General features: G+C 39.8%; 1 protein-coding gene across 5 annotated transcripts in view; it reads left to right on the top strand.

Moving 5' to 3' along the window:
• Nucleotides 1-27,913, top strand: part of TRAK1 (trafficking kinesin protein 1) — a 140,923-nt gene that overhangs the window by 6,166 nt on the left and 106,844 nt on the right. Inside the window, exon 1 of one of the 5 annotated variants that reach the window (XM_056334480.1) lies at nt 13,269-13,291. The exons of 3 other annotated variants lie outside the window; for them this stretch is intronic. Coding sequence is in view for 1 of the 2 variants with exons in the window: in XM_056334475.1 (XP_056190450.1) it covers nt 20,785-20,870 (86 nt within the window). In the remaining variant the exon portion in view is untranslated. Of the gene's footprint in view, nt 1-13,268; nt 13,292-20,759; nt 20,871-27,913 lie in introns of those variants that run through there. One more of the 5 variants, XM_056334475.1, reaches the window with a different exon arrangement.

The raw sequence follows: 27,913 nt of genomic DNA, 5'->3' as shown, positions 1-27,913 counted from the left end.
GAAGTGTTTTCATCCAAGTTAAAACTTCTGTATGTGTTTAATCACTCTGGGCAAAAATTATCCAGGTATTTCTAATTAAATGTTGCTTGTCTAGTGAAACAGCCATGTGAAAATGGCTCATGGTTTCTGGTTTGTTTGGTTTTTTTTTATTTTTTTTCCTAAACATTTCTTACAATGTGTTCTGAAGTGTTTGGAAAGTAGAAACAAGAGATTTTATTAAGACAATCACTCTTTTCCTCTACTGCTTTTACTTTGTGAATCTCTTGTAACTCTGCAGGCAGTTTGCAAATACTTTTACGTCTTAATGTGTAGTAAAACATATAAATGTTATTTCTTTAGTTTCTTTTTGCAGACCGTTTAAGGAAAGTGAACACCAGAATGAAAAATGACTGGTATAGAAAATGCAATGAAGAGAAATACAAAGCGATTAAGAGTTTGAATTTCTGGGATTCTGCAGGCAATGTATTGTAAAAGGGCAAAGTTGACTTAATGGTTGTGTGTGAAGATAGGAGCTCTGTGGAAAGTGTACCACGTTGTGTTTGGTGGATCACAGCATGGCTGAGGTTGGAAGGGATTCCTGGAAGTCATCTGATCCAACTCCACTGCTCCAGCAGGGCAGCTACAACTGATTGCTGAGGACTGTGTCCAGACATCTTCTGAGTATCTCCAAAGATGGAGACTCCACAACCTCTCTGGGCAACCTGTGCCAGTGCTCAGTCACCCTCACAGTGAAAAATTGTTTCCTGATTTTCAGAGGGAACTTCCTGTGTTTCAGTTGGTACCCATGGCCTCTGGTCCTGTCACTGAGCACCACTGAAAAAAGCCTGGCTCTATTGTCTATGTGCCCTCACTTCAGGTATTTATACACGTTGATGAGATTCGTCTGAGCTTTCTGTTCTCCAGGCTGAACAATCCCAGCTCTCTCAGCCTCTCCTTATAGAGGGATGCTCTAGTCTCCTTTCTTTGTGTTAATGGCCCTTCACATTACTCTCTCTAATATGTTTATGTCTCTCTTACACTGGAGAGCCCAGAACTGCACACAGTACCCCAAGTGTGGCCTCACCAGTACTGAGCAGACGGGAAGGATCACCTCTCTTTCCACCTGTCTGAACAGCTGTTGAAGGAAAAATGTAAGACCACCCTCCTGCCATGCTCTGCTGTGTAACAGTTACAGTGCTTCAAACAAAACATGGAAAAACTGCTTATCGTTAATTTTCAATGCAGTTTAAAATAATGCTGAGTTGACTTGTCACATCTTTTAATAGAAACTAAAGGTTAGGAAAATGTTCATACAGTAGAAAAATAGCCTAGAATGGATGATTAAAAACTGTGGAGACGTTGAAATAGTTATGTGCACCTCTTTGAGGAGGTGAGTTGATTACTGTAGATTGTAACCAATCAGTACATTTCTGTATTGTATGTTCACATAAATTCTCATTTTTAGAGGCAGGTGCTGGTAATGTCATATTGGACTTTAATTTCATGCAGGTAAGGACTCTGCATGAATTATGGTCTGACAGGAGCCATAATTTGGTGTCTAGAGAATACTGAAGTGCAGTTTTATTTGGAGAGAGAGGTATTTTTTAATATTTACATCGATGTCTGCTGCTTGTGGAGATAGAGACTTTTGCACTTGCTGTCCTCTTTAATGTTTGCATAAGTGGAACCTGTATTACTGACAACATGGCCTGTCCCAGAAAGCCTGGTTTCACCATCAGATACTGCACATTTGCATACTTTGCAAGGGGGCACCATCCACTTCCCTGTAGTAAGCAGAAACCTTGCAGTTCAAATCTATACAAACCTAGTGCATGGATTTGCCCCAGTGGTACCTGTAAAATGAGCAGAACTGGAAGACATTGGAGCAATGTCAAAGTCCTGAGACTGTCCTTTAAACCTGTGTTGAATGGGATTTCTTTCTCTGTGGACTGGTCATAGTGGCTGTATTTCTGGGGACGTGTGCACCTTTGGTGTAAAGTGGTAAGGAGGAAATAAATCTTTCTGGTAATATGGTTTCTTATTGTAGATCTTCTCCTGTAGTCACAAATTGCAGTGCCTTCAGAAAGAAGTGGTAGATTTCTGTTTTGCTGTGCTAATACTACAGTAATGATCGCTTCCAGGAAGTTATGGAGGGGGTGGGGATCAGTGTTTACCAAAAACATTACCTTCCTAGAGGCTTGGGCCCTGTAATGAATGAGTTCTGCAAACCTGCATGTGTGAAGGTCATGGCAAGATGAGTCTTTTATGGCTGTATTTCCTGAGGCTTATGTAATCTTGTCAGGTTATAGATAAGCATGTTACAGTTTGATCCAGTGATTTGTGGCTGACCGACCTGAGTGCCACAAATTTCCTGTATAAAGTAATGTGACCTGGAAGTGCTTCTTCTGTTTGTTTGAAATGTTTATAACCTTTGATTATTCTTGTATTTGTTCCCTAGAATTTTACTTCATAATGGTTTTCTCAAAAATCTTGTTTTGCAAGGCATCCAAAGCCATTAGAATGAGAAGACTGAGATGGATTAGATACCGCACTTACCTGGCAGAATACAGTCTTGTCCCAAAGTCCAAAGCAGTCTCTGCTGTCATGCTATTGGATGTATGTTATGCTATGTTTTTTCTGTAGAGAACATTGATTTCTCCATGACACTCACTTGTACTGCTTTTATCTACTAAATGAGACTTCATTTAGGAACTGTTGTACCTTAGGCAAACGTGACTTTCTTAAATATCTTCTCTTTTACATTGCAAAAGCTACAAAACATTCAGTGTAAACTTCTAATGAACTGAGTTTGTTTAAGCATTCATGGGTCACGGAAATCGGTCTTATCTTATTTTGCAAAGGATGGAGGGGGTCAGTGAGATCAAAACATTTGACTGAAGTAATTCAGGAGTTGGTGCCAGTACTAGAATTAATTCCAGTTCTTGTGAATCTCTGTTAAGAAGCCTGGCAGTCTGTTAGGATCAGGGTATTGGCACCCTCTGTGGTATTAGCTGTTCAGGACCTGACATAGAGTATCTGAAACAGACAGCCTCCTCAGTAGATGCAAGTGCTACACTTCCCCTTTTTTATTTACAGTACTAGAGTTGATAATGTACATTACTAATCCTCTTACAAAAGAAAAACTACAGGTGGGCCAGAAGACTCTCCTTTCTCTGAAGAGTGTGTGACTTGCTCAAGTAATTTGCTTGCATTTTAGAAAAGTTTTAAATACACGTCTGGCAGATGGGTTGTTCAGGATATGGTGGGGCTACTGTTGTAGTAGTGATTTTGATGCAATTTCTATGTTCTTTTTGCCTTCAGTAAAACCGAGGGACTATTAAGCTAACCATGGGGTGTCACAAAAAAGGTCAGTGTTCATAATGGGAGTCTGGGATTTCACAAACTGGGAGCACAGCATGTCCAAAACACAGTGCCATCTCACTTTGCTCACTGATGACTGTTCTAGGTAAGTCAGAGTCTCAGAGCTTCTGGAGCCTGACTTACCAACCTCCTCCCTCCAAGAGTAAACACTGCACCCATTTTGTACTATTTACTAGCTTCTGGAGGATACCTGCTGTATGTTGACATAGAGGAAGAAAAGTGGAAAGTTTTGTTATAGATGTCCCCCTCTACTGTTATACTGCGTAGGAGGAAAGAGAGGAGAGGAGTGAGATCTGTGACTTGATTCCTATCCAGACATTTCTTATCTTGTTTTTTTCATGGGGGTATTGCTGTCTTTCTTTTAAAAAAATGAAGTTTGGATAACTGCTGTTGTGGAATGAGTAATGTATTAAAGTTAGGAATGTTTGTATGTAAAGGTAAAGATCATAAGCATGTATAGTTCCAAGGGAATAAACACAGAATTAACAATTTATGGTAGATACCGAACTCTAATGAAAAGCTTCTCAGACCTGATGAAGCAGACAGATGGATGCCACTGCACTTTGGGTATGAGTGATGAATGTATCTCCTAAAAGCAGAGAGTGGATTTCTTAAATTCAGCAATCAGGATTTTATGATGATCTTATTTCATTCGTTAAGGGATATTTTGTATCTTATTCCTGTTCCCAAATTGTTGTTGATGATACTTGATGGCAGGAAATGTATCTTAATGATATGACCTTAAATAATATGCACAGTAAAGTTTTGGATGGCCCATCATTGGAAACGTTCAAAATCAGGCTGGACAGGGCTTTGAGCAGCCTGATCTAATGAAAGATGTCCCTGCCCATGACCAGGGTTTGGACGAGTTGATCTTTAAAGGTCCTTTCCAGCCCAGACCATTCCGTGAATCTATGAAATGTGGCTGTAAATGTGGGATTTTTTGATCCAGAAGTAGTATGAATGCACTGTTTTGAACTATGTGAGTATTTATAGTAAGAATTTATCAATTTCACATATTTCTGGCGTAAAACTGGTGTATCCTTAAAAAAAATTCTCACATGATTGTCAGCTGGTATTTAGACAAGATTTAGACAAGTTTCAATTCAGGTGAGCAAAACTGTACTTTTAAATGGTCCTTACTGTTAATCATAATTAACTTTCTTAAATTTTGGGATTAAACCTAACCTTTCTACCAACTGACTAAATGGATTATTTCTTGGATTTGTACATCTAGCACACCTGCTCTGCCAGCAGGTCCGAATTCAACAAGAACTAAAATGTTTCTGAGCTCTTCAGTTGCCAGTCAGTTTCTCAGCTTCAGTTTCATGTGACTGTTGAATTGGTCTGGGTAAATTGAAACCACCTCTGTAATCTCCAGAAGAGGCCATTGCTGTTAAACCCTGGATTAATGCTTGTGTAGCTTCTGTAAATTCTGGCTCTGGGTGCTCACCTAGTGGTTTCCCTCAGACCTGTGGTGCCATGGGTAAGCACATGCAGTAGTTGATGGAAATATTGGTGATCTAAGTCCTACCAGGAATTGCTGTTCTCATGGCAATGAAGCTTGGAAGATAACATTGCAACACCAGTATTTGAAAATCCTCAAAGCTGCAGATGGAAGCTGAAGATGGAAGCCTAAAAGGAGGTAACAGGTGAAGCCAACAGAGTGCCCTGGTTTAGTGGCATGACTCTTTAAAAAAACCAAACCAAAGTATTTTCCTGACAAACAACTGAAGCTGCAGAAGAGGGCGATCTTCCTTCCCTGTCCTCTCCCCTCCCTCATGCACTGCTCCTTGTGTGGGCATGCAGTGGCCCAGTTCAGAGAGGTGATCTAGCTGAAAAGTACTTGACACCACCCTCTGTGTGCCCTCTCCTGCCTGCCTCCCCCATCCCCTTGGCTTAGCCTTTCAACCAGGTTCCTGATCACATTGGAGTGGTACAATCACCAGTGTGTCTGAGGGGAAAAGGAGTGATGGGAATATATGGCTTCAGGGTAGGTGTGTGGTAGGATGAGGGTGTGTTTCCAGGACAGCCTACGCTAATGTTAGCTAGAGGTGACTGGGAAAGAGTGTGCCTGAAGGTTGTGCTTTTGCAGCCAGATTGGCCTGGTGTCACAGTTTGCCAGCTCTGGTGGGAATTAGTCCTGCCTCATCACCAGCTATGTATTGTACTGCTTTGTCTGCAGATCTTTCTCACTATTACCCTATGGGGAAATAAGCCAGGGAGGCAAACTGGAAAAACATGTTTTGAAAAATCGGTTTTATTTCTTTGGTTTTAGGTTTTTGCCAGTTTCTGTTTTTAGGGAGTTAGATGAATGCTGGAGATGGTACAAAGGCAAGTCAGGAGTGTGCAGGCAAGGCCAATTAGTGTTTAGTTTGCTCTAGGTGAATAACACCACACCTTATATTTAACATGTGTGCATTAAGTTATATGACTCGCGTTAAAAATTAAAATTAATGTTATCGGAATTGTATCATTTGCTAGTTGTGTGGGAGTTTTGGTTTTGGTGCTTTGTGTTTTTTTAATAGAAGAAAGCAGCAAACATAGTTTCAGTAATCTTCATTAGCAGAAATGCATGGTGAAGATTGACTACCCTGTCCTATTTCTGTTATCTGAGATGGTAAATTAACACTAATTACCTTGTCAAAAAGGCTGAGAGGAAATTCCTAAATGCACCTAGCAGCAAGCCTATTGTTTTGATCCTATGACCAGTGGGAATAACTGGAAGATAAAGCCATGATATGATACTGTAGCAGAAGTGAGTAAGAGGAAATAGGAGGGGCTGCATAATCAGGAAAGCGATCAGCTTGTAACATGACTTGTTACAGCAGATGTTTGCTGTGTTCTTCATTCCTCAGACCTTTCTCTGGAAAAAGTAAGCGAGCCGTTATTGTAATGTGGGAGTAAAAGATTTTTTTTTGTTTGTTTTGTTTAGCGAACTCCTAGACTGAACAGTTATAAAATACTTAACTTAGATCTCCAGAAGTTGGGAAGGCATGCAGTTACAGGGCTTCAGCCTGTTCTGGCTCTGATCTGAATCCTACAACAGGTAGTTAATTTCTGTTCTGACTGGGAATTGGTGGTTCCTGATCGTTAACTGAAAACTGTTGTTTTGTGATAGAAACCTTACAGTACGGCTGTGTGGCAACTTGGAATTGAATGTACTTCGAGCTAAAGAATAGACTTTGGGAGGGACGGTTTTGGACACTGCATTGTTCAATGGTATTGTCAGTTACCACTGGAGAAGTGAAAGGATTTTGAACTCTTGGGATCTCAGAATATTAAGGTATCAGATGTTCTGAAACGACACTGGCTAATCTTTACTGTTTCTTCCCGTTTTGTGTTTTCCCTTTTTTTTTTAACCATACTGTTTCTCTGGCTTTGTTTTGTGTGTCAAGTATTATAGATTCTCCGTTATCTCCTCACTTAAGAGCTCCAAGAGAGAAATGTCAATCTTTTCTTTACAGGGAGTCAGTTAATCCTTTGTAAAGTTCTTTGCAGCAACTCATTGCACGGAGGCATGTAAAAAACAGATATTAACAAACAAGGCTAAATGGAACTGATAAAATGCAAGTGAAGCCTTATTTAAGATTTAACTCTTAAAAAAATCCGAACAAATAATAAACAGACCACCCAAAATTGAAATAATTATTTTATTTTATAAACTTTGAAATATTTTTTCACAAAACATTTGTTCTCTAGGGTAACTTACGCAGTATGCCAGATCTTATTATAAATCCCAGAGATGGCTGTGGTAGCCAAAAGAAGTTATGCTGCCTAGCTGTATTTCATGCCTCAACAACCTAAAGTGTCTGTTAAAACTGATCTAAAAAAAAAAAAAAAAAAAGGCATTTCTGAACAAGTGGACTAACCAATCTCTTGAACAATAGGAAGTTAATAGGAGTTGGAAACTGGTATTTACAGGTGTAAATTTTTATCAGTTATGAGAAGCAGAATATGGTCCTGTAAGTCAGGAATGATTCCTTGAGTGAAGTCCAAATCATAAGGTGGATTACTGACTAAAAGGGGTGGGTTGGTTGGGATTTTTTTGGTCTTGAGGGTTATCTTTGTTCTTTTGGGAAATAATTGCAGGAGCCAATGAAGTGAGTCGAGATTCAACATAGTTTACCATTTACACTCCAGAACAGCAAAACCAGACATGAATCACAGTGGTTAAACAGGTGGTTACTCGTTGCTTTTTGTGTGAAGATCATCCTTAGCATGCCTGAAGGGAAAAAGGTGGAGAAAGAAATACAGTGATATGGTGGGTGAGTGTGTTTTGGAGGAGGGGAGTAAAATTTGGAAGGATCCATTATAAGACAAGATGTTTGGTTCAAAATGACTAGTATTTTGTCTTGGGAGCCTATATATAGACGTCTGGTCGTCTCTGCTTTTTAATAACAATAATAATTAAAAAAACCCCAAACCCCATTTGAATACTGTTGGATACAGTAGTGCACCTGACTGGATATAGTTAGTACATATAGTACCTCAGCTGTGGAGGTAGAAAGAGTGTGGAAGTCTTGACACCTCAAATGCATTTCTGAATTACAGTCTCTTGGATCTTGAGTGCTGCAATATATGGACCATGTCAAAATGTCAGCAGCTGCTTCCACATTTGTGGTACTGACAATATGACCTTCAGGTTAAGAGATCTGTGCTGGCTTGAGCTCTGCCCAGTGTATGTTTAGTTTACTCTGTGTGAAGCTTTTGTATTGCATACTTCTAAATGACCACAAAAGAAATGAGAGCATGAAACAGTTCTGTGTTCTGCACTTGCAAATGGCTCTTGTAATACTTAAGCACTGATGCTTCTACTTTTTCATTGTGCCCTGGGGTATGATACTTTGTGGTAAAGCATGTGTGCAGCTTAAATGAGAAGACACAAAAGCAGCAAGTGTATTTCTTGGAAACACACTATTGTTGAACCAGTTCCCGTTTGCACCTTGACAGGTGGGTTAGCAAACCTGTGAGTTTTCTTGGGAGATGGTGTAAACAGGAGGGCAAAGCTAGTCTGTTAACCTGTTTCAGATCAGTGCTGGTAAATGCAACTGAGTGTAGCGATGCTGCCCTGGGTATTTGCTCCAAGTTTTGCCTCTTATCTACAGAGCATGCCCAACTCAAAAATAAGCACAAAGTTGCAATAATACAAGATTGCTATCCACTTCTGTTAACTCTTGCTTTAAGATTTATTCAAGACGGGGATATCAACTGGCACAAGATTCAGCCATAGTGAAATAGCTGATTGTTGCACGGTGTGTGCTTCTAGGGTTTGTTACTCTTTGAGCTAAGTTTAGCCAAGTGACTTTCACTGGAGCCTATCACCTCTTTATATAAAGTGCTCAGCTGGTGAATGAGTATTAAGGCCGTTTAAGGTAGGGGACTGTCTCATTAATTGAACTTAATTGTAGTTTGGAAGGCTTCTAGGCTGCTCCGTAGCTCCATATGTCTGAGATGTGATTAGTTTATAATGTTAAAACAGCTCCCCCATCCACCCCCAATCTTCTCCGGACTGTTGGCGGCAGTGCTGTCAGAGACTTATTTCCAGAAATATGGGAATTGGCCAAGCAGGAATTATTTATTACAGGTTGTGGTAACTGTGTCTATCAATGACTGTACTTTGCAGTTATACAATGTTTGCATTGTGGCTGTCTGTTGTCTGATGTACTCATTTGTCTTATACCCCAGCCTGTAGTTTCCTGAATAGCAAAATACAAGTTCTATCAGGACAGCTGCTTAATAAGGCACATGTTGAAATACTCAGGAAGGGAAAACTGTTTTCTGGATAAATTACAAATTGCTGAGAGGAAGCATGCATGAGAGGATAGCATGCAGATGGGCTAGAAAGCATGGAGGTTAAGATTCCTGGCCTTTTCCCGATCCAATAGCTTGATCTTGCAAGTAGGGTAAGGCTGAGAACTTGTAAATTGTATGCAGATATTGTTGTATTGAGTGAAATAGCGCAGCTGCAGTGCAGGATGGCTGCAGCGTAGATGGCTAGAATCTCTCGCTGTCTTGTTGAAGTGTGGAAGTACTAATCCACTTAGAAGAACTCCTTGTCTCTACCTGCTTTCTGTCACACGAGACTTGGAGCTACAGCATGTGGCACCAGAGAGAAGAGGAAAAGGAGTTTGGGTTTGTAGCAAGTGAGGAAACAGAATCTGGAGACAACAGTCGTTATGTGCCCACTGCAAGCCTGCAGTTTGAGCTGGTTTATGCAGGAGAACTTTGTTCTGCAAATTGTGCCTCTGAGAGGTTATGCTTGTTTTGTGAACAGCAGTCTTTCCTGCCAAGTTGAAGGGCATCGTGTGTCCTATTTGGAGTTACTGTATCTGTTACACAAGCAACAGCACAGCAACAGAAGACTTCTTTAATGTGTCTGATGTCAAATTTATTTTTAAAAAGCAGTGTAATTCAGTATTGGTGCCAGCCCAGATCTTTGCTACAGTCAACACTTGTGATACAGCTGTTGCTGCCATTGCATACTTAGCTCCCTAGTTGCAGTTTAAGGTGGGAATGAAGTGGATTTGCCTTATTTGCAGTCAGAAATCTATCGCATGACCACATATATACAGCCTTCTATAGGCAGTTGTGTTGTACAGTTTTTGGTATTAAGAATTCATGATCATACTGATGGTGTTTGAGGCTGTATCTTTTTTTTATTTCCTATAGATGCTTTTCTGCTGCAGGTTTCCTCCTTAGATCTAGTTCTTGCTGATGTTTAGAATTTGGTTGAGAAGGTGGGTCAGTTTGCCTAGTTTCTTAAAACATACTTTTTTCATAGTGAAGTCAGAAATAAAGAGCATGTGTGTAGTTTAATAGCCTGTGTGAGACTCGAGGAAAAAATGCTACCTAAAATGTATCTTGATCTAGCAGAGGAGTAAGGCATATAATTCTCACAGCCAAATTGATTACTGTAAATGGGCTGATCTTGTGTATTAACCTTTCTCAGACTTCAGTGGTTTTATATAAAACTAGAAAGTAACTTACTCTGTATTTTCTCTTCTGTTTCCCTTTGCTATTCAGTGATGTGGTGCAAATTAGGAAAGATAATCTGCTAAATGGCTCTTACTTTAAAGTGGGCCGACATTGTTGGACAGCTTGGGAATTTACAAAGTGTTGCCTTTATCTGCTTTTGGGTTTTTTTCCCCTTTCTCCCTCATGGGAAATATGAATGAAACATTCTTCGATTAGGACGTTAGGGTCATACTGTTTTTTTATAGTAGACCGATTAAATGGGCTGTCCCTGGTATTTGGAGCTCAGTATTCAGTCTGTTGTTACTGTGGATACAGTAATTTGCTAAAGTAGCCACCCCTTCGTGCTTTGCCAGTGACTAAACTTGGCTGTGGAATGCTTGTCTCTCCTGTCTGTGCTAGAGACAGCCAGTTACTGGGTCAGGTCTAGCCTTTCATGGGTGCACCCGCACACATTATGTTAAATCATAAACTGAACTCATGCCTGTTGACTGCTTGAAGCTTTTGTGTAGATTAAAGAGTAAAGAGGGTAGGCTGAAGTGTAATGGGAGTCTCAGGCACCTCCCCCCCCGCCCCCCCCCCCCCCCCCCCCAACATTACTTTCTTTGTTCCCACCTTCACAGAGCCTGTCATACTGTTTTGTTATGTTCCCTTTGGGCATGGGAAATCACAGATGTTTCTCTAAATCATCTCTGTGATAAATACCTGTTAATGCCCAAGTGCTGACTGTGCCTGAGCTAAATCATAGTTCAATTTCCTGAGTTCCTTGCTCTTCTGCCGCCTTTTTTTCCCTCTTTGAAATAAAGGTTTTCTTCTCTGTAAACCAGCTTTTGAACATGTCTAAAAGAAAGTGGGTAGAAACATTTATTTGTAAGTAAACTAAATGCACAAGAATGGAAGATAGTCCATGGGTTTAGTGAGGTATGCACACATCCAACACCTCTGTAATACAGTTAAGTGCAGTTAAAGCACTTTGTGTTTCTAACCCTTGATCACTGAGACATGCGCTTAGTTTCTTGAGTAGCTTCATTTTATGGACCAGGGAGTGCTCTGCTAAACTGGGATTTAATGGAAGAAGCACGGGGATATCCTATGGAAACAGTCACTGTTGAACTGCTCAAAATGCAAGCATTTCAACTTTCTGTGTTGGTTCTTTAGTGAAATGCAAATCGAGTTAAAAATGAATGAACCGAGTCCAACCTTTGAGTGTTTCTGCACTTTGCCAGGGCTGGGGGACAGAGTCAGGAGTGGTCACATGAGTCTGTGCTGAAATCATTAGACTGGGGACACCAGCTGTGCTATTATTGGGGGTTTTAAAGTCGGTGGCAGATGTTCTTAGGCTCTCTTCCAGCCCCCACATACGGTGCAGTGGAGTACATGGAAAAAGAAACATCTGACAAATTGTTTTTCCATGCAAGGAATGTGTGTTTGTTTTTTTTTTTTTTTTTTCTCTTCCCATGGACTGGACAAGATACTTTATGTTAACTTGCAAATATCAAAAACCAGTTTGAAGTAGTTGAGACAGAAGAATGAAAGAAGTGATCATCTGAGAATACATACAATTGCTTTCCTTGGAAAGTAGGACTTAAGGAGTTAGCCAGGACTCAAGCCCGTAGGTGCCAGTGTTCTGCCATGCATGTATTTGTTTTCTATTTTCTTTGACACTGCTATTTAGACAGGGCCCTCGTATTACTTTTTGTGTATGTATATACTGTAAAGCTGCTCCTGCAAAGATTTTGAATGTCTGTGATGAGGTGAAAGATGAGATGCAATACAGAGCAAAGAGGCATTAATCACATCGTTCTCAAAATCTGTGAACAGAACTGCTTATTATATTATGGTGATACAGCATGTAACATGGAGAAAAGCATGGGTTTTCTTTCTTTTTGTCACAGTGGGATAAGAGTATGTGCATCCTGTTTTGAATATGTAATTTGAGTCCCTTATGGAAGTTAGTTAACCGGTGTAAATATCCTCAAAATATAAATCTGCTCCTTTTTTTAATCAAAATATAAAGCTGCTTAGTATTCTATGGACTTCTGATGTGTTTTGAGTTGTACAAAATGCAAAAGGGAGGTGTATACCGGCAGGGTGCAAGTGACTAAAGGGTAGACCAAAGGTACATGAGGAGCTGAAGAATGTGAAGTATTTATAATAGGTAACAAGTATGTCTCTCTTTCTTGTGCTATGTTTTTTTTTTTTTAAACCATATAAGCACATTGTTGCTAAGCAGAAAAATTAATGTTTAAACAGTTCCGTGTGCATCATCTTTTCCTTCCTGTCATTGAAGTGTGTAGTGTTCTTTGAGCTAAACCAGCTGAGATGCTGCATGAGTTTGCCCTGTGTTAAGCACAAAGGAAAGAAAATGCAATGCTTGATAAGTTTTTATTTTTGTATGTCCATCTCTCAGCTTCCTAACTCTAATCAGACAGCTCCTTTATACAGATCTTTTTAGTATTGATTAAAGAGAACAGTACCCAAAATAAATAACCTAACATGCAATTCTTCTTGGGGCTGTCATGCTTTTCCCATTCACTTTCTCATTCTGGATGTTACAGGTACAGACCATACAATTCATCAAAACAACTGAGTGTTCATTCTCTGCATTGTTTTATCTGAATACAAAACCCCAATACTGATGGCCTAAAGGGATTTTTTTTTTCTTTTGAAGTCAGTGAACTGAGATTTTAGTCAAGCATTAGGAGCCACTTGTAGGTGCCTATTTCTGGCAAGAGATTAAGTATCTAGATCTAGTCTGAATGGGATTCTCTCTTTTGATCTCCCCATCTCCAAACTGTTAACCTTTCTACTTTCTGGTAATGGTGGTGTTCTAAAACACTGGAGACCCAGATAGTTCTTCAGGCTGTTCCAAATATGATGTAAAAGAACTAAGTGCCTCCATTTACTGCAGTGCAGAGAGCAGTGGGACGCCAGAAGTCTTTGGTGGCTCATGTAGGTGAGTGCTGTTTTATGGCTTATACCTAGTCATTTGAGAGTACTGCTGTATGATTACACCCAAAGCAAGCTGGACTGTGCACTGAAGCCTGGATGCTGATTACTCAGGTTGATAGCAGTGAGGTATCAATTGCTATTTGAATAAGATCATGACAGTCCACACAGCCACATTCGTCCTATGAAAAGAACAGTGTCTCCTGTGTTACTGAGATTACAGTGCGGGACCTAGAGAAAATTTAAGAGGATTAGTCATTGGCATGTTGCATTAAGCCTGACTGCTTAATCAGAAGGATTTTTTCCTGAAGATTATTTTGTTGGCAAAACTGAGAAAATCAGGATCTTGATGAGCTCCAGGGGCTTGTTCTGAAGGCTTGGAGCAAGCAAAGTCCTAATGTGCTAGCTAACATGACTGGTTAGAATGTTTTTCCCAGGTAAGAGATGAACAGTCATGTCTGCGTGATGGGAGGAGACAGTGGTAAACGTGCTTATGGTATTATGCTTGCCTTCATAAGTGGCAGTCCTTGTTTGACTAGAATCCAGTATTTATATAGTTTCTTGCAGTATCAACAACTTTCTAACTGGAAAATAATTGCTTGGATTAAAGTGGTTGAGTCTTGTGCTGAGAGTGTTAAGCCCCAGCCAGCTCCTGCCCCCCTCTAATTCTGAACTTTCGCAACTTGTCCAGTGTGTTATAAACATGTTTCAGGAATGCATTTTCCCCTCCTGAGGATGTGCTAGAGGAAGCAATTGCGCTTGTTAAATCTGAACTTCCAGGATTCTCTGCAGTTCCAGTGATTCCATCAGTGATGCTGGTTCACACACCTCTTTTGGCAGAAAACACTTCCATGCAATAGGTTCAAGCTGAACAGTTGCCAGTTACATTGTAATTTTTCTGTAACTAGAGTGCTTTAGACCTACAGATTCTGATGTGGGTGTGTATCTTTGCGGGTAACTGGATCAACCCTTGATAGATTAATTTCTCGCCCTCTAAGTGAACGTGTGTTCTTAATCTCCCCTGTGTGAATGTATGGGAGCCTACTAACAGATTTCACTCTCTCTTCAGCCTTCCTTAATCAATACGTTGTAAATACTGTGGGAACTGCCATATTATGGGTATGTGTGATTTTTTTTTTTTTTATGAAGGTTCATTTTGCTAATTGACAGGTTGGTAGAATAATGCACACTCCTGCTCCTTGAATGTATGGAGGATGGCCTATGATTTTTTTTTTTTTGTAATATCCCCTCTTCCCCCAAGCTTGACACATTTTTTTGTTGCTGTTCTACATTACTGAGCATGTTACTGCTTCAAGCCAGCAGTAAAAAGACAAACTTACATGTGTTCTAAGTGAGTGAAGCTCTGAAGAAGCAGATCCCCTGCACTATCTCCCTCTTCTTAGTTTAAAATGAAATCTGCTGGCCAAACAGGAAGGGGCTTACGTTTCTTGCTCATTTTCCAACTGTCAAGCAGAGCATGTAGTCATGCTGAACAAAGCAGCAGCATTCCTGGATCCTTTTAATGATGTATTCAGAACGCCAGTGCCTCCTGATTTAATGAGTACAGTGAATGTATTCATAACTAACAAGAGCGTGCTCATTAAACAGCAGTAAGTTAACTGTCCTATTCTTTTCTAGCAATCCGATGCATAATTAAATGGTGCCGTATCTGAATGCAATGCTGGGCTGTCAAATGGAGAGGTTAGATGTTCTGTGGGTGTGCATGGTTAGATGGGTTTGTTGGAGTATAAGTAATTTAGCGCAGCTTGCCTTACTGATAGGGACACTTTTCTCTGTTGGGACTTAGTGTTTACCAGTTCCAACCAACCAAAAAGTTTAAGCAGTTAGCCAAAACATTAATTTTAAATTGTCTTTTAGTTTGCAGCTTTCATACTCTGCTATGTTGTACTGTTACTTTTATGTATCCAGAGTAGTGCAGACTAGAGTTTCTTGACTGAAACTGAGGGCAGAATTGGAACCTTGGTTGACTTGGCTGCTACTTAAACTCAGTCTTACAGTCCTGATGGTTAGGTGGTGACATTTGAGAAATTAAGAGATCAGTTTAGTGTTTTGGATTGGCAGATGCAAGCTAAACAAAGGGTTATGCTGCCTAGTGGCATACCAGGAGCTTGTTGGAATTGTCTTCAGTGATTAAAATACAACTGAGTGCTCATGTAAGTTACCTGCCCACAAAAGCACACTTTATTTTTTTGTGGAATTATGGGTGAAAGCATAAATATTGAATGCTTATCTTTACTTTTAATCTGATGTCTATTCTGAAATGTTTTGGTTTTAATAGTTACAAGTGGTATTTAATAATAGATTGAAGACAGAGGGAATTTGGTCCTGAGGGAGGGATAGCATGTGTGTGCTGTCTGCTTTTCTACTGGCACTGTCCTGATGCTGTTTGGGGGGCTTTTAGCATAATCAGGATGACACCAAGCCAATTCTTATTTGAAACCAGCTGACAATCTATTGAGTTTGTGCTGTCTTTCTTTAAACTGATTTCAGAAAAAAGCCATACAGTCCTTAGTACCTGTTTGCCATCTGGAACAGCAGGCTCCTGCATGGGTAGAGGCAGATGGACCGACTGTCTGTGGCAGCCTCCTGCAGCTGCTGCCCGTTACCACAGGCTGGCTGTCCCTGGCTCCGATCTCTGATACTCAGCCAGTCCCTGCAGGTCCCTGGCACAGGCACCTATCTTAAGTCTACCAAACAGATGTTGATTTCTCCAATAAATAATCATTAGTTTCCTTCTTTCTTCTTTTCTTTAAGAGCCATTTTCGTTCAGATACACTGAGTAGGCATCATGGATTGATTGTCGTCTACATCTGTCCTTTGACATTCGCACGGAGTGGTGAGGTTTCCTTTTAAATGTACTGCTCTGGTGTACTTGTAAAACCGAAGTGTGAATTGAAAACTTGCACACTCTGGAATAAGGAAGAACTTGTTCTTTCCATCTTAAATATGAAGGTGGATCCACAGTGGCTGATTGAAACTGGAAACCACTTGTATACTTGGGGCATCATGTGGAGACACACCTGCAGCTACTAGTGTCTTGTGTAGTGAGTGCACTGTATGTGGGCAAAGAGGACAGAGGTGGGGAGGAGACTCCAGAGTCTCTTTGGTTTGGTTTAATCCTCAGTAAAACTGTCCCTGCTGATGTCTGGAACAGGTGAATTCAGCTGCATGACTTCTTGGGTAACTTGATGGAGGTGTGATGGATACTGCCATAGGAATACCATACAAAACTGAGGCGGGGAGTGATGTTTTGTAATCTGCTGCTTTCTACTTCTGCCCCCAGGGTTTTTTCTGTTATATTATGTGAAGTGGTCAAAGGCCTGAGTGTTTTTTTGGTGTTTGTCTCTGGAGGGTGGTAATGGTGGTTGTTTTGGTGTCTGGTTTTTGTGGTGTAGGATTGCCAGGCAGAAGAGGACTCTTTGGGGGAACAAGCTGCATTTGTTTTATTCTTATTTCTGAGGTTGAATTACTTTAAACTTTTTTTAATACTAGACCACAAATGTGCGCTAGACAAGGAGGAAAGTGGAAACAGTTCCTGTTATTACAACGCACGGTCCTATTTTTGCAAGATCTTAAATCTTTCTGAATTAATACTAAACTTTGCTTGTATTCTAGTTTATAGATTTCTTACAATAACCATATAACTTAGTTTATACTTTCAATATTAAGACAGTCTACTACTCAGCCCATTTGCTCAGAGAATAATCTGCTGTTTACTGACTGTGTCGGAGTATCTGAAAAGCTGAGACACATTCCAAATGTTCTAGTTCTGAATAATACTTTATCCTGCCTACTTACAGTGTTTTCACAGAAGCTGCAGGGAAAGGATTTTGGATTGAACGCATATTTGATTGTGTGGGTGTGAAAGGGTGGTGTAGGAGACATACTTAACTGGAAAAATGATCCACAGTTTTCTCTGTAAACTTTTTTGGCCCATGACTTCAGTTTGCATCTGTACACCCACTGTGCCTAATAGCAGTTACTACAAATGACAAACTTTTGTTACCTTGCATTAGTAAGGCAATGCTAGTTATTAGCACAGAGAGGCTGCTCCCTTCCTCCAACCTCTCTTTAGGCAGCTTTTAGAGACTGTGGTCTTTTCCTTACCACCAGGCTAAGATGGTAGTAAAATTTACATTGCAAACTTACCAAATAAAACAGTTTAAAAATGTTGAGTTGAAATATGTTTTAGGTGAAGGAAATTGAGAAATGTTGTGTTTTGCATGTAGGCTTATTATGGGGGTCGGTTTTGTTGGTTGGTTGGGTTTTTTTTTCCCATAGCAAATGGACTGTCAAGTTACTGCAGATACCGCTGCTGTACCACCATGATGCGAGTCTTGAGAATATGCAGTGTGAGCAGGTGGATGGTGTAGGTCATGCAGCACAGGATTGTTCCAGCTGTGGTGGCATAAGGTTTTATGGGTAGGCAGGAGACATCTAGTTAATGCCTTGAGGATTTGGAGATCTTACCGAATCAGCAAGGTGACTCTTCATAAAAATCAGTGTGTAAATAGCATGAAATAACTGCTTATTGCTTAAAAAAGTCCTGTTTTTGTATTTTGCTAGATCTGTGGTAATGCCTAGGTGTCCAAATCTGTCATTTGCTGTTCTCCTTTTAGTTATCTTTTTGTCTTCCCAGTCTTCAGGAGCAGAGCTGATTGCACCTCTGTGAGAATTTAATCTCGCTGCATGTACTGCAGGTATCTTAAGGAAAATGTGCTTTGGGTTTTATACATGCCTTCTGTATTTGTAAATTGAAAATAAATAAAAAAAAAGGCAAGGGGATGATCATTCAGTAACAGTTTACCCAGGTACTGCTCAACAGGTTGTCTTGATGGAAACTACTTTCCCCTGGGAAAGTCAGATGACTAGTTGGTAATTCCTTTATTTAACAACAAATCAATTCTTTCAATTGAAATGGAGTAGAATGCCTTGAAGGTCTGCGTGTACTGATCTGGCAATTCACATACATGATTGCATACAAAGCAACAACTTATGTTTCAGGATAAACTTTGCCAAATAATAAACCCAAGCAAATCTATACAAGGTTTAGTAGCCAGTCAGCTGTAGAGTTAAATCCTAATTAATCTCGCTGGATATTTAACAGACATAGCCTGGCAAAGGATAAATAAACTTACTGTCAGTTTGTTCTTGATTATAGTGTCAGCAAATCTTCCTGCTGCTGAAGATATGTGGACAAGACAGATGGAGGATGACTGTTACAGAGACTCCTGTTGGTTGAAAAATTCTTAGTTCTTAGAAAATGTAAATTGCGTAACTGAAAAATGAGTGAAATGCATGAATGAAAACAAAGATTGGATTTTCACAAAATACTTGATCTGCTGTGATTTCAGGGAAACATCTGTGGAAATCCCAAGTTGTACACAAAGGGTATGAACAGGAAATCTTTCTCTTAGCTCTGCATGTTGGTGAAAAGAAATATTTTTCTCTGCCATTTCAGCTTTTAAGAGTATTTTATTCCTTTCCCTGGCCAGTGAAGTGCTGTATTTGCATGCTGCTGCAAATGTTAATTCTGGATTGTCTTTACCTGACTGCTGAAGGTCTGCTGCTGTACTACTTTCCTTCTTTTTTTCTTTTATGCACACCTGGGGAGGAAAAGGAAACTTTTTTTTTTAAAATATTTTTCTATCTCTGCCTTTTAAAGTTCTGTGGTACTGGAAAAAATTACCTCCTTAACAGTGGAACTAACTGGGTAAATAACTTGGGGATGGGAAGATGTTGTCTTTGAAGTACAAAAGGTACAATGTTTTTCTCAGTTGAAAGTTCTATGTGAAATATTTCATTGGTTAAATTTTGTTACTTCACTATCACTCTCATTCAAATTTAATTTCTCCTTTTGCAGATGTTTATGTTAAGGTTTAAGATGGAGGTATAGAAGTACACATGAGAATAGAATTACATTTGCAAATGTAAATCACCTCATCAAATCCACTGTTCACCATATGGTGAATTTCAGTCTTCTGTAATCACAGCCTGATACTCATAGCGGTTCTTGCACTTGAATATATTGGAACTGCATGGCTCAGGACTGTTGTGAAGCAGGAAGACGGTGGTGTGAAAAGGCACTAGGAATATCTGCAGCTCCACTGATAAAGTAAATGGCGGTGTATCTTAAAGGCTGGACGTTATTCAGGCATACAATTGTGCTCAGTCTTGGAACTGAAGAATAATAAGATGTTTGAATGCAAATCAATCTGAAAACATGTGTGAGTCTGAAGTATTCATATAGTAAGAAGGCAATCCAAAATGGGGAATCTTCTTTTGATTAGAGTTGGGTTGTCAGCATCCAAAAGCTTGTTGCACTAGGAAGCACTGTAAATAACCGTTGATGTAGGTGTAGGCCTGAACTTTTTAGAAAATCTAGATAGACGTGTAGGAAGGTAACTTCTAATAAACAAGATCAGATAAGAAATGCTTAAAATTGCATTATCTTTTATTTTGTCTGAAGGAGCATCTGGTTTTGAAGAGGTTTGCAGGGAGGGAATTACATTTCATATCTAAAAACATTCAAGGGTTTGTCACTGGTGCGGACTTACCCTTGGAAGACAAGGTTTATGCATCCTGTGTTTTGACCCTAAGGGTTGGATCAGTCCACAAAGAGAAGTGCTGCTGTGAGAAGAGGTGGCTGCAATTGCAAACTTGGCCTGCATGTGAGGGGGCAGGAGGCTGTTTGAGAAGAACTGTTGTGACCTGTCTTGGAGGATGGCTCAGTAGTTTTCTTGAGGAATGATAAATTATTCCCAAATTCTTATAACTCAGAAGTTTGTTGAGGTGATGGCTCATGCACTATATAAAAAATGCCATTTTGAGGAGGGCAAAGTTCATGACTGATTTTCCTTTGGAGGATAATTTCAGTAAAGTGTGGTTGAATTTGTAGGAGTGCTTACGTGATTGCCAGATGGGCTCGTAGCTCTGTTCTCTCATTTTTTCTTGAAGTTTCAAGACTTTCAGCAGAAAGCCTTAGTCTTTTGAAATGTGTGCAGTTTTAAAGTACTGCTTTATTTTGCTCTATAGATAAATCTTACAGCTTTTTTGAAGACTCTGGAAACATTTTGTAGTGTTTTCATTATGGTATACACTTCCCTGTTTATGCTTTCTATGTGATGTTTAAGAGGAAAAGATTTGCTACCATCTGTTCTGTCCAGAGGGTGTTTGTGTTCAGTTGTCTATAGTGCTCAGTGCTCAAACTAAAGATTTTGGACATGATTAATGATGTAGATACTGTAAAATGCTCAAAAGGTCAGGGTTTTAATGCAGCAGACTGAAGAGAGGAGTAGTCCATCCCTTTCTTTTTGACTCAGTTTGGTAGTTTGTGTAACTGCTCTGCCAAGAGAGGGTGAGGAAACTTGTCTGTGAGCCAAAGTTACAATTGCATTCAAATGACCTTACAGCATCACGAACTGTTCATGTGGGGGGAAACGCAAATAGAAGCAACGCTTAAAGAAGCCTGCTAGCCAAATGGTGACATTCTGGGAGGGAAAAGGACGCTCAAGAAAGGAAGAATGCTGTGCAGATGATCAAGAGCAAAAAGAATTGCAAACCAGGTACAGCAATGGCTGCTACCGAGCTGTAATCCCCTTACACTGTTTGTCTCTCTTAGAGCTTAGCTTTGGGTGTGGTATATAGGTAGTGTATGCAGAGGCATTGCTAGCCACGTTTTAAATTAACTCAGACAAGGGAAGGGAACGTGGCAAACGCTGCTTTAGTACTTTTTGGTTTCCCTTACTCTGCAGTTTAGTTGAATGCTGTTTTTCAGCTATTGCATGGCATAACACTGCCTGGTCTCTCTCTAATAATGCTGAGCTGCTGTTGTGTTGTCAGATGCAGGTTTTGTTCTGATGGGGCAGAGGAAAAGACTTAATGCTTTCGTCTGCAAAAGCAAGGCATCGACAGTGTACTGTGCTTGAATGGGCCAAGGACCACTGTTTGCTGTGGCTGCTTTCTCTCTCCCTGCCTCAAAGTCTGAAGGCAGTTCTAGTGAACTGACATGTTATTTAAAATGCTGCCACCGTAAGAATTTTTTGAGAATAAACCAGAAGCAATCTGAGGCAGCTATATTTTTAACGTTACAGATGAAACTGTTATGGGCATCAGGTATCTTAAATCATGGTATTATTGTTAAACAAGTGGTGTGTTCGGAGCAGGCAAATCGGTGAAAGCAGAATTACTTGCACAGTTTTGAAGGCTTTCAACTGTGAAGAAATAGCAGTTATTTGGGATACTCATATTGTCCTGTATTTGTAGGACAGTTCATTTGTCACTGATTTCTGTTGGTGATCCTGGAGCACCAGAAGCAGGAAATGTGTTTATCTGCTATGTGTATTAATCTCTGCATATGCTGATAGATGCTTTGGTAACTTTGGGCCTGTTTACTGAAGTAGGCTACTAATGATGCCCATCTAACTGGTATCCTGGACTTAGTTCTATTGTTAAAATAGAAATTCCTACAATATAAGGAGCTTAGACACAAGTGTTTCTTTTGAAACACAAGATAACTTGTGCTGGGGATGTCATCATTACATTAAGCTTATTTTCTGAATGTGGTTTGAGTTTGCTTTTCTTATCTGTATTTATTTATTTATTTTCTTATCTGTATTAGACACCGGAAGTGTAAAACAGAAAAATGCAAAATGGTTAAAAATTACTGCATGAATTTGGAATGGTGTGAACTATTTTCTTCATAGAACTTTTCTTGAAGAATAATCTTTTAAATCTTGATCACTCTAAAATACTAGATTACTGTTGAAGAGTTCTTGTGTTTTGGTGACTGGAAGGTGGGAAAACTATTTAGACATCCCTGCCCCCAACATTGCTGCTATGAATTTGTTTGCATACTAATGAATTTTAATGTAATAATCTTCATTGCTGCAATCAAATGAGGAAGAACTCCTTACAGTTAACTAGTTATTTTTACTACTCCACAACTTATCTGTGTCTGAACTCTGTTAAAAGAATTAGTATGTTTACTGAATTTGTAAAAAATTTGCAACTGCTTCTAATCAAGTTAAACCAAGAAATCAAGTTGATTTTTTACATGTTCTTTGTAACAAACCCTGTTTCATCTCGGAGCCAAAATAGTTTAAAGGGCTTTTCAGCTTTGGAACAACGCCCATAATAGCTGTTCCTTGCTCTGTGATTGACTGACTTGAAGGAAGTTGACATTTCTTGATAAAAAGCTTTACATTTTAAAACTTTAGAGAAATGCTTTAGGCTGGCACTCCCTGCAATGCCTAAAATCCTGAACACACTCGAAAATCTCAGTGCTACAGTTGGTTTAGACTATTGTAGGAGAGCAAAGGGAGTGAAATGAGACTTTGTTTGTTTTAGAGTTGTTAGCACCTGTAACATGACTTGGTAAGTTACAGGATTGTAATTGCAGTTGGACAGAGATGGAGTTCATATCGGGCTAACAATACCCTTCTTGTTGGCTCTTTTTACTCTTGTCCTTCTCTGTCCCCACTTGTTCAGGTAGGATTGCATTGCAACTGAAGAGTCTTAAATTCTAGTAGGAGCCCTTGTCCATAGCAACTAGACTAAAAATCTGTAGTGTCCTTCGGTGAAATAAATCTGATAGATTTTTTTTGTTGTTGTTGTTGTTCATTTTCGTATGTCTTGGTTTCTCTTCTTGTAAATTTCTGTTTCACCTCCTCATAAAGAACATAAATGTACAGGGACTACAAAGTTGTAGTCTCCCTGTTCACTCACCCACACTTCTTGTTTCTTTTTGTTAAGTGTACTTCCCGTGAGGTGCTGGTATTCATCAGTCATTCAGAGTTTGTCCCCACTTTTTTTTATCTATCTCTAACATACAGAGGAACTCCTGCCTTGCACAGGTGTTGAGCAATTTTCAGTCCTTGTGGAGAAAGCCTTTTTGAGGGAACATGTTAAAATCAGAAATACTTTCAATGGACTTCTATTTCTCCTGAAACCACTCCCCTTCCCCTCCTTGTGTATCCCATATGCTTAATGTCTGTACTGCTGTAATATGGACTGCAGTGGAAATTGGTTTTATTTATTTTGGGTGAACTGTGTCGCAAAACGTGGCATTAACACAGATACTAAGAAGAAAAGTTGCAGGCAGAGGAAATGTGGCAGGTGCTGTTAGAAACTGCTCTGTAGTCAGGAGGTTTTGTTCAGTGAGCAGCCTGGTTCGAAATGTGTGAAGGGAGCTTGGATAAATGCGAAGGGTGGGTCTGTACTAAGACTTGCAGTCTTTGCAGACTAGGAAGAAAACAGAGTAACTTCATTCTTTAAACAAAACTGAAAGTATTTGGATTTATTTATAATACGCTTACTAGCCTTCTTAATTAGAACTTTGGTTAGAATTGTTCTGAGGCAACACATTTCAAATACAAATTAAAGACTGAGGTGAATATGTGGCCTTTTAAAACAGTACAGCTTGCCTTCAAATCATCATGGGGCTGTACAGGAATTACTGGGAAAACTGGAGGATTAGAAGTGATAGGGAAACCACAATACATTTCATTCAAAATGAAATACATTTCTATTACTATATTTTTAAATACTGAAACTATTTCCTCATCAACTGTGATGCTGTTCTCTTTGATCCCACCTCATTCTGAAATCTTTTTTCTCTAAAAGAGATGAAATGTGCTTCCTGATGTCGTTTGACTTCACACATGAAAGGTTTCATCAGAGAGCTGGTCCTGAAGTTGAAAAAAGGAGCTGACAAAGTTTCAATACAGGAGATGCAGAAAGAATAGCTGCCTAGTTAGGCTCTAAAAATCATGTGAACTTTAAGCCACTCAAGAGCTTAATTTAGTGGAAGACTGGCCTGAGAGGCTTAATATAGATAGCTCAGATATCATGTGGAAACTCTAATTTAGACATGTATTGATATAAGAGAAGTTGAGCTTATTTTTGTTTCTGGCCAGATTGTTTGCTTCCCTCCCTTAACCCCGCTCTTTATTCTCAGGAAATGCAGTACATCAGCAACTGTTACTGCACATCTACACCTCAGGGTACCAGGGAGAGTGAAGGAAAATCGGTCTTCCAATACTGACACTTGGTCTGATTTAGCCATTTTTCAGTGGAGTCTTAAGCAAACGTTTGGTGACACTCCTGATAGGTTGGACTGGGAATATGAAACAAGTAGGTGCTCTGGTCAGATTATCTTTCTGCTTGCTGAGAAGTGTGGGTGACTTTTGAACATGGCCTTTCTTGTTCTTCCCACAAGTGAAGCAGTGAGAGAGATGGCAAATGTAGGGAAAGTGCACGTCTCAGAGTTGAGAGGGAAGCAGGTAAATTAATTCAGATGCATCGCCCTTTCAGTGCCCTCCTTGCAATGTAAAACAAAACACCACCACCCCACCCCAAAAAAACCCAAACCAGACCAAACAACCCTTGAGTATAAATGTTTATCTTGAAATGGCAGTCTTTAGAACAGACAAATTCTTCACTCTGCCTGTTAAAAAAGGATGCAAGTTCACTGGGATTCCTACTTTTTTTTTTTAAAGTTATGCCTAAGCACTAGTTTACTTGTATGTTTCCCAATACTGTAACATCAAATAACAGTTATTACATTAACAGCACAGTAATTTTTAACTCAGTTCAGAAAACTTCTGGTTTCTGGTGTGGTCATTAACATAACATCAGTAGGAGGGTCATAGTGTAACTGATGTGACTTGCCCTCTTAGAAAAGTGTCATGGGAAAAACAAATGGACAAATGGATTCCCTGTATGTTTACAGTAGCCATGGAAAGTTCTGCTTTGCTAAAATTTGCACTGAGCTTGGGAGAAAAACCCACCCGTGCTCTTAAATCTTTAGTTAATAAAACATTCTTTTTTTTTTTTTTTTTTTTTCCCAAGTATCAGTTCAACTCTACACAGGAATTTATTTGCGATAAAATGATAGTGTTCGTCTGGAAGCAGCTGGGGATTTAAACTGTACAAGAAAAAATGCTTCTTAAGCATGTGTTCAAAGTCTGGAGTAGGTGGTGTTGATATCACTCCCGGACTTCTTAAAATGACAGCCCTTAATGTGATCACAGTTTATGACATGTAACTGTACTTATGGATCTATAACTTCCTAACCAGAGATTCAGCTTTGGAGGTAACCATTATGAAAGTTGTTTTTGTTTTCCATGAGTTAATATACCTCTACACCCATGCAAAAACAGAGATGGAGTAAATAGGACACCTTTATGTTTCAAAACTTTTGAAGTTGATGGTGACTGCTTCACTACTTAAAATGCTTTTGTTAACAAAGCTGACTTCTGTGAACCAAATAGAATCAAGCTGGTAGTAAGAGTCAAACCAAGGCTGTTGTGATGGGTTGCAGAGTTTTTGCTGTAATGACATGAGAACTCTGTTGTTCCATTCATTTTGGGCAAGTCCTCTGGTAGCAGTGAGTGGTGGAGATTGAAGAAATTTGTGGTCTATATAGGGAGGACAGTTTTGCGTATGAGGTTTCAAAGCCTTGCTAACTTTTCCTGTGTTTTTCTGAGAGATGGCAAGTTCCTTTTGAGTTAAAAAAAACCTAAAATGCAGATAATATGAGTCAATGTTATTATTAAGACATCTTGAAAATTTTGAATGGTACCTTAGCACAGTGACACAGTGCAGAATGCCATTTTATGCAATGTCTGAAGATGTCATGTCTCTGTTATATTTCCATTTACCATAATTTAGAAGTGATTAGCATCTATTGGTTAGCATAAACCTAATTCTTTTGAAGGTGAAAGGAGGGCAATGTTTATATTTTTTCTGTATTGAACAATATTGCATTGCTTTGCTACTGATCAGAAATTACCATCTTGGGTTTTTCAGTGAACATCTATGCAAAGGACAGCCTCAATCTCCAATTCATTTGTATTAGAGGCAGATTTTGTTACAGCTACCTCAAAAAATCCAGACCAAATGTTTTTATGTACAAATGTTTTGGACAGCAGACCAATCCATTATTCCATTAAATTCTTGCTGTTAAACCAGAGAACTCAGTTCTAGAGATGGCAAGGAGAACAAGCAACTGGGTGTTTTTGGTGTTAAAGCACTCTTTCATTTCATGAAGTGCTGTAAAAATTACTCTCCTTTCTCACGGTTTGGTGGAAACATGCCTTGTGTGCCTTGAGACTGTAACTGGCCTTTAATTCTGTAGCTCCAAACTTTGGGTAATGGAGGATCACATGTGCATTTTTCCTGTAGTGATCATAGTGTGCGGTGAAGCAGCAGAACCCACAACATGGGTATCCATACAAAAGTGACCTGGGCAAGTCTTTTAATCTCTTGTCTGCTTTATTATTGTTTTATAGTGAGAAAAATGACTTCGAGTGTTGGGAATGTTGCACTTGCCTACAAATTGTCATATAATGTTATTACACAAGACTGCCTGTAAAGTATCTGTCACCTGGAGAAAAGAATATACATTCAGTCTGATGGACATGGGTGGGAATGCGTTAAAGGCTTCCCTAACCTGACAAAGCATTCTTTAGTCTGCCTCTTCAATTTCTTGTGTCACCAGACTGAGCTGTGGGGCTATTACTAGGTCTACAGAAATGTTTTCCACTGATAATGTACATGTCTTGTAGTTGAGAAGCTATTTTTAGCCGTCTGGTTAGATTCTTAGAGTCACTGGGGGACAGATCCCTGGCAGAGAGCTGTAAAAGGGAGCTGCCAACAGTTTGGAATGGGAAAGGGGGGGGGGGGGGGGGGGGGGCGGGGAGGTACCTTTCATTCCCAGCTGTTTTGTCTATTTTTTTATATGTTGTTATTTCCTGGTAACTTGCAAAGAAAATGCACTTTTCTCAGGTTTGCTGGCTAGCATCCAGCTAGGAATAATCTCTGTTATTGAGGGGAAATGAGTAAATTGCATGGGCAGCAACTTCCTTTTGCACTGTGATGATGATGTTCAAAGGCTGCCTGTATCTCTGCCGACTGACAGCATTTAACTAGAGTGAATCTGAGAAGTGCTCGTTTTCACTGCGCGTTAGTGGAAAGGCTCTGACCTGAGACAGGTTGGATAAAGTGACATGGACTTGTTGGAGCAAGTCCATAGGAGGGCCACAAAGATGATCAGAGGAGGGAGCACATCTATGAAGACAGACTGAGAGAGCTGAGGTTGTTCAGCCCTGAGAAGAGACAGCTCCTCCATACTTAAAGGGGCCCACAAGAAAGCTGGAGAGGGGCTTTTTATTTGTAGTGCTAGGACAAGGGGTAAGGGCTATAAACTGAAAAAGGGTACATTTGGATTAGACATAGGGAATAAATTCTTCACTATGAGGTGGTGAGACACTGCAACAGGTTGCCCAGAGAAGCTGTGGATGCCCCATCCCTGGAAGTGTTCGAGGCCAGGTTGGACGGGGCTTTGAGCAATCTGGTCTAGCAGAAGGTGTCCCTGCCCATGGTGGGGGAGTTGGAACTGGATGATCTTTAAGGTCCCTTCCAACCCAAGCCATTCCATGATTTTGTGAAGTTGGAGTTTTAAATTAATAAACACTGCATTTGCTTATATGCCAGGCTTTTTCCTGATTGCGTAGCAACCAGGGAAGGGAGATGTGGACAACAGTGCCACTGAAAAAGGAGGTTGTTATAAGTTGTGGAACCTTTAATTTAACTGTGATACTTGGCT

This window comes from Falco biarmicus, chromosome 4 (genome assembly GCF_023638135.1).
Source record: "Falco biarmicus isolate bFalBia1 chromosome 4, bFalBia1.pri, whole genome shotgun sequence".
NCBI classification, from domain to species: Eukaryota; Metazoa; Chordata; class Aves; order Falconiformes; family Falconidae; genus Falco; species Falco biarmicus.
This window is presented reverse-complemented; position numbering and strand designations above follow the sequence as displayed.